The 7,649-nt window shown below is 36.8% G+C and overlaps 1 protein-coding gene across 1 annotated transcript in view; it reads right to left on the reverse strand.

Annotated features, from left to right (window-relative positions):
- IL1RAPL1 (interleukin 1 receptor accessory protein like 1) overlaps positions 1 to 4,753 on the reverse strand; it is a 639,823-nt gene extending 635,070 nt beyond the window's left edge. Inside the window, exons 1-2 of the mRNA XM_077763082.1 lie at positions 4,660 to 4,753; positions 4,277 to 4,556 (exon numbers count right to left, since the gene is read on the reverse strand). Of these exons, the coding sequence (XP_077619208.1) occupies positions 4,277 to 4,556; positions 4,660 to 4,753 (374 nt within the window). The remainder of the gene's footprint in view (positions 1 to 4,276; positions 4,557 to 4,659) is intronic.
- Between the last annotated feature and the right edge of the window lie 2,896 nt (positions 4,754 to 7,649).

The raw sequence follows: 7,649 nt of genomic DNA on the forward strand, positions 1-7,649 counted from the left end.
TAATAGGTAGAACAATCTTGAAAAAGAAGGATGACATAGGAGGAGTCACCCTACTAGACATTTAATCCTACTAAATAGCTACACTAAGACAGAGAAGTACCAGCACAGGGCTACACATACAGGTCAAAGGTGTAGAAGAGAGAAATCAAAAATAGAACCACACAAACATGCCCAACTGATTTTGAATAAATGTGCAAAGGCAAGTCCATGGAGGAAGCATAACTTTTCCAAGCAATGGTGCTGGAGCAACTGGACATCTATCCAAGAAGCTAAATAAACTTTACACTTTACATAAATGTTAAGTCAAAACGGATCACAAACAAATGTAAAACAATAGAACTTCTGGCACAAAAGTTAATTAAAAAATAAGAGAAAATCTTCAGGATCTAGGGTTACACAAAGAGTTCTTCACATCACAAGTATGATCCATAAATGAAAAAATAATAAATTGAACTTCCTGAAAATTAAAAACTTTTGCTCTGCAAAAGATCTTATTAAGAGGATGAAAGATAAACTACAGATTGACAGAAAATATTTGCAAACTACATATTCAAAAAAGGACTATTATGGGGGGAGGGGGGATGGGCATGTAGGAGGACACTTGTGGGGATGAGCACTGAGTGTTATGTGGAAACTAATTTGACAATAAACTATTAAAAAAAAAAAGGACTATTATGTAGACTATATAAAGAATTCTCAAAACTTAACAGTAAGAACACAAATCATTCAATTAATGAATAGGCAAAAGACCTAACAGACATTTCACGGAAGAGGAAAGATAGCAAATTAGCACTTGAAAATGTGTTAAACATCATTAGCCCTTAGGGAAACCGCAATGAGATATCATGATACACTGATAGTTACAATAAAAAATGACGACAATACCAAATACTGCAAGGATGTGGAAAAACTGGATTATTCATATATTGTTGGTGGGAATGTAAAATGGTACTCTGGAAAATAGTTGGGCAGTTTCCTATACACTAAACAAGCAACTTCTATTTAACCCAAATTCATTCTTGGGCATTTTTTTCACAGAAAAATGAAAACTTATGTTCATAAAACAATATTCATGAATGTCCACAGAAGCTTTATTTTCAATAGCCCCAAACTGGAAACAACCTAGATGTCTTTCAATGAGTGAATAAACACTGTGGTAATGTCCATACCATGGAACAGTACTCAGCGATAAACAGGAACAAATTACAGATACATACAACAACTTGGATAGATTTCAAAGGAATTATGTTGAGTGAACAATCCAATTCCGGAAAGTTATATAATACATGAATTCACTTAATAACATTTTGAGTTAAAAAATAGATATGGAGAAAAGACTACTGGTTGTCAAGGGTATGGGAATGATGGGGGAGGAAGGTAGATGGAACAACAGGAAGGTCACTGAGGTGATGGCAATATTCCGCATCTTGACTGGTTGGATGTCAAAACTCTGATTATGAGTTTGTAGCTACAGTTCTGTAAAATGTTATCATTGAGGGAAACCAGGTAAGAGATTCATAGGATCTCTTTATGTATTTCTTATAACTGAATATGAAACTATAATTACCTAAAAATACAAATTTTAGTTAAAAAATAGGGTGCTAAACAATGTAGTGTGCTTCCATTTTGGGGAGGCATTAAAATACTCACAGGAGCACTGTCTAGCTTGGCTTATGAAACTGCCAATAGTGTATAACTGAAGAGGTGGGTTAAAAGTTGGAGGTCAAGAGTACAAGAAAATTTCAGTTTTCTTAATAAGGTAAGTTCATTCTAAAGGAAATGAAAGGAAATTGTTGTACAGCTCTCCTTCATTTATTCTGTCATGTAAAATCAAAACAATAAATTTGAAAGTAGAAAACTCAGGCAAAAGCCACATAGCATGCAACAAAGAATTAATGGCGTTACTGTGTCCAGAAATGATACGAAGAGAAGGGAGTAAGAAAGCTCTTGCTTGTTATGCGGATAGTAATCTTAGGTGTTTCCATTATTTACACCATTTCATTGTACATATATAGGTGTAAATGCAAATCAGCTGTACGTGAAAAGCCTTATTGTTAAACCTTTTTCATTGATAAATACCCAGAACACTTATGAGAGAGACGACAATATTTGAGTACAAGCTAACTTTTTCAAACACCTAAAATTCTTTGCATGTGGATGATTTAAAAACCAATGGTGACAGTTTTGTTGTATGATAGATAACAACATGCCAAAATGTCAGTGACTCAACTAACAGCCTTGGGCTCCTCTCACGCCAACACCAAGCAATGCTACTTAAACTGCTATTTATAAAGATCTTGAGTACTACTTTCCAAACTGAAAAAGGAAGCCATATCAACACTAACTTCAAGTCAAGTGGAATATCTGAATTTCAATAACAAAAGTAACTTCTTTCTGCAGTTTATCACTTTCTCTAGAATACTATGTGGCACATATAAAACTTTAAGGTGTTTGCCTTTTAGTTTCAACTTCCATTAAAATGTAGACACACATGGCAAATGTCATTGTTTTTGCAACTTTTCAACCTTTCATTCATTACTTCAACCATAAATTCAGGGACATGTTAATGTAATTTCTCAGTGTATTGGGTCACAGTGTATATTTAAACACATCAAAGAAGTGCAACTTCAGTGCTTTAGAAAGTCAGATTACTAATGTGAACGCATCATTATTTTCCCATCAACAATATATAATGAAATGAAGTGTCAGACTGTGGACATCCAGCTCACTTCTAATCTCAGATAAATGAGGACACACATTTGCCTATCTTGAAGAATCACCTCTACATGCATGAACAATCAGAAATAATGATTTTGTTTTAAAAAGAAACAGAATGAAATTAAATCAAATCACTATTAGTTAAGTGAGGCAAGTCAGTCCAAAGAGTACTCTTTAGCTGTACTAGTATGTCAATTATTTATCAATGCCACTACAAAATCTCTACTTCTAATAAGAGATATGGTTGACCATAAAAGGATGGGTAGACCGGAATGGAAAGAACAACAGTTGCCAAAGGAATGATGCATTTGATCATTTGTAATCCACTCGACATTTTTCCCAAGCACAACTTCATTTGCATCCACTTATATTTCCCAAAATGAACTTTAGCCTATATATTATTAGGATTTAAAAAGATACATTTCTGTTTAACTTTGAGGTGGCTTTGGCCCATTTTAATGTCCTAATGTCCTAACACACAGGTGGCCATGACTCAGCATAAAGGTAATTCTTCTAAGTGTAAGTCGTGGGAGGGGTGGTGGGAAGCAAGATCCTCAAATAGAGGAGTGATCACATTCTGCAGATGTGAGTTTCAGAAATGAAGGTTGAATGTAGATTTGAAAAGGACACTAGGTGATTGTGAGACTTCCTCACAAATTGAGTATCTACTGCATTAGATTTGGCTTTATTTCCCTTAGTAAACAAAAATTGAAAAAGACAAAGTTTAAACACACCCTCTATATGCCTGTACCCTGCTTTGCCAATGCTCTTATAGTCTAATGACATCCACAATCATTCATGCAGGGTGTGATTCACAATCCATGAAGGGCTAAATGCTTAAACTGAGATTTTTAACTGCTAATGTGTTACATGGATACTGTTTCAATGCATTATCATTAAGCAAACTACATATGTCTCTTCCATAAGGAGACAAAGATGTATGGATATGTGATGAGTTTCTTTGTGGATAAAGGTACAGGCTTTGTTATTAACTTTCCTTTGGCCCTGAGGGACCCAGGAAATTTTTTGTATTGACCAGCACTTTTAGTTAACAAAATGATCTGGAACACAGCCTTATTAGTCCCTATCATGGCAATGCTGCCTTTGTCTTGCAGTGCACATACACATGTTTACCTAAATCATCTTTACAGATGTATGCAAACCAGAGGTATCTGTGCTCTATTTGTCTGTGAAGGGCAATAACAAAATGTTACAACCCATTTAGCAATAAACTATGCATCCTTTCTGCAAGTCTTTGCTTACATTTTATTTGCAACATTTCACCTCCTCTATAAATTTTATTTCATAGTCTTTAGTAATTTCTGGCAACATAAGTAGATACCCAGATGGTATCTCTTTTCTCCATAAGCCAGAAATAATGTCTCAATATAAATTCCAATCCCATCTTTTTATGATTTAGGTTCTAAATTTGAGAAAGCAGCAACACACACAAATATTGAGACAAAACCTTTAGGTGAAAGGGATAGTAGCAAAACTTTAGTGTAAGAAAGCAGCATATAATTTAATTGATTCAGGAGTAATAGAAATAAAAGGATACCTGATGACACAGGCATAAAGGCCGCTGTCCTGCAGTAGTGTTGGCCGGAACCAAATGGAGTCTTCTTCCTTGCTCATTCTACTTCCATCAAAGGCTATTGGCTCTTCGAAGTCTCCAGGGCCAGAGCTTTTGTACCACATCAAACTGAGTCCAGCACTTTGGGCCAGGGAGTAATTTGCTCTGATATAACCGTAAAAGAGGGCACATTTGATTCGAACAGGCTCTCCAACCAAAACTTGGTATTTCTTGATATCGACAGACCAATCAGTGCATCCATCAGCTATAGTAAAAAGAGAGAGAGAGAGAGAGTGACAAAAAAATTAGAGGAAAAAACGTGAAGTAATTAGTTCATTCATTCCCTGATACATTCACCAAACATTTACTAGGCATCCATATTGAACCAGAGGATGCAGCAACGGATACGATTTGGAAGGGCACTGAAAAGTAATTTACCCTGCTAATAAGCAATATGTTCATCACGTTGCTTCTGCTGCTATTTATTCTTAGTTTATATCAGTGCAATTAACTCTAAATGCATTTTTTTGCCTATTCTTTGAAACTGGATTTGGACCTTTGAAATATCTTTCCTTTGCTAACTGGCACTACAGCTTTGTTAGTAGAAGGTTCTGGAGAGACAGCAAAGGAGGAAAGGATTTTGCTCCCTAAACTCAGCATGCTTCCGTTGCAGGGTTTTGCAGTGAGCGAGGCTGCCCCAGCACCTGGCTCCCGCTTATCCGGCTCCTGCAGTGCCTGGTAGCCAGCAGCTTTGATATTGTTTAACAGAGCCCCAGCCAAGACTCTGTCTCATGGACAGCTTTCCCAGGTACCTCAGAAGGTGAATCACTGTCAAATTCCAGAGGGCAGATTTCCAACACATTCTGCCATCATGGCACCTCCAGTGATGTCTACCATTCACTCAGCCATGGACTTTCCTAATAAGGTTTGGATCTCAGTTCTGAAGGGAAAGGATGGAGTGGAGCTTTCCCTTGGATGCTCTCAGCCAGAGGGGCAAAATGGTAGCAATCCTTCTAGTTTTTAGGGTGTTTCTTTTTCTTCTTTTTTTCTTTCTTTTTTTCCTATGGACTGAATGTTTATGTCCTAAAATTCACATGTTGAAGACTTAATCCCCAATGTGATTGTATTTGGAGGTAGGGTCTTTGGGAGATAAGTATGTTTAGATGAGGTAATGAGGGCAGTCCCCTCATAAAGGGATTACTGCTTTTATAAAAGACACCAAAGAGGTTCTCTGTCTCCGTCTCTCCCTTCCTTCTTCCCTCCCTCCCTTCCTCCATGAGATGGGGTTCACAGACAAGAGGCAATGTGGGCACACAGCAAGAAGGTGGTCATCTGTAAGCCAGAAAGAGGGCCCTCATTAGAAATCAAATCAGCCAGCACCTTGGTCTTAGACTTCTCAGCCTCCACATCTGTGAGAAATAAATCTCTGTGTGTAAGCCATCTAGGCTATGGTAATTTGTTATGGCAGACGCAGAAGACTAATACATCTTTCTTTCTTACTAGCCAGTCCTTCATCACTCCAGTGCCCTGTTATATTTGATACTTCTTTATATAAGCTTTCCTTGTTAAAATAGGTGTGTGGTTTATCTCTCTGATTGGACACCCAATGACAAAATCAGAAATAAATATTTTACAGCCAAATAAGGCAAAAATAAATGTAACAAAAGTAGGTCAAGTTCTGGTAGTGGTTTCACAGCCAGACACAGAGGTAGACAGTCACTTTGCTCTGCTGGATGCATCAAGGGAAGCATGAAGTAGAAACCATGGTGAAAAATGTGGCTGATGGGGGTGGGGCCTGGTTGGGTTTTCTGGGTTTCCTGGGAGCACCACCTTCCAAATGGTATCTTGACACCGTTTTTAAATCACATACACACAAAACAACAGGTCCCCACAGAACAGGTATATCCCCACTATCATCATCATAGAGGAATGGTGAATTCCTTGCTTAGAGATGGCAGTTGCCCAATATTTAGTAAGTGAATCAATTTAACAAAACTCACAAAATACAAATACTAAGCAAAATGGTAAGAAGCAAGAAAAGAGGGACCTGTAAGAGCAGTAGCATGTGAATACTCCAAGAAGAATTTAACTTGCTACAGATTAAAAAGAGTGTAAGCTAAAGGATCTGAGAATAGGATGAATAATGTAGGATTCAAGAGAAGGGAAATAATCGAGATGAAAAGGATGGTATACATTATTAGAGCAAAGAAGACACATAATCTATGGAATTATCTACACTTCTTTTCTCAAAATAATATCTAACAGCTAATGAGCACTTAACTAAGGCTGAGTTTACAAATTTTCATTTACCCTTCACAAAAATATCTATTAAGGTTTTTGAACGAAGTGTTCTCTCTTCAGAGAAGCTTTCTCACCAAGTGCATGGCTTCCTCTCTTCCTTCCTCCTTCAAATATCACCTCCTTTTAGAAGTCTTTTGTAATTACCCTGTCTGAAACACCAGTTTCCTACCCTGATCACTTATTCCAAGTTTGGCTCCAATATTTTTCATAGGCCTTAATACTATGTGGTATTACATTATGTACCCACTTTTTGTTTGCTTCAACTCCCCAGCAGAAGGTAAGCCCGGTGAGGTCAGGGACTTTGTCCTTTTAACTCAAGTCTTTAGCCTCAGTGCCTGGAACAATGTCTGCTAATGAGCTCAATAGACATTTACTGAATGAATGAATGAGTAGATAAGTTAAAAACTAAATTTTACAACTGAAGACACTCAATACCAGCTAATAAATGGAGGTGCCAGGATTCCTACCTAGCTATGTCTGACCCTAGAATTCATTCTCTTTACCATCATAATCTTGTATTTCCTAATTAAGGTATTTTCAATTTCACAACACTCTTTAATTTAGTTCATTGCAATTACCAAACTGTGGTCTAAGAGTCCAATCAAAGAGTTGTATTAGGGTTGTATTTAGCTAGAAGCTTGGTGGACATCAATGCCCAAGTTACCACCATGATTCCTGTCAATGATTTTTGCGGACCTGGTACACCACACTAAATTGGATAACACAGTTGTACACAAAGATACAGTCAAGGCTATATGAATTATATGTGATATTTATCAACATTATTTTGTATATTTGTGTCATTGCATGAAACAAATACTAGGTGGGATTTTATTTTAAACAGTTATAATTCTGATGATAAGCATGAAATTATCTTGTTTTACCACTACATGAATTATAATACAATTCTAAAATCAAGTTATTGTAACTGAGACCATCTGTCACCGAAGACATCGCTACCAGCGAAAAAGGCTGAAACACCTTCAAGGTAGCAGTATAAACAATGAGATAAAATTATTCAAATCCCAGAAGATTTGTAAGATAAAGCAAAAATGCT

Source organism: Crocuta crocuta, unplaced genomic scaffold (assembly GCF_008692635.1).
Source record: "Crocuta crocuta isolate KB4526 unplaced genomic scaffold, BGI_CrCroc_1.0 scaffold486, whole genome shotgun sequence".
Taxonomy (NCBI): Eukaryota; Metazoa; Chordata; class Mammalia; order Carnivora; family Hyaenidae; genus Crocuta; species Crocuta crocuta.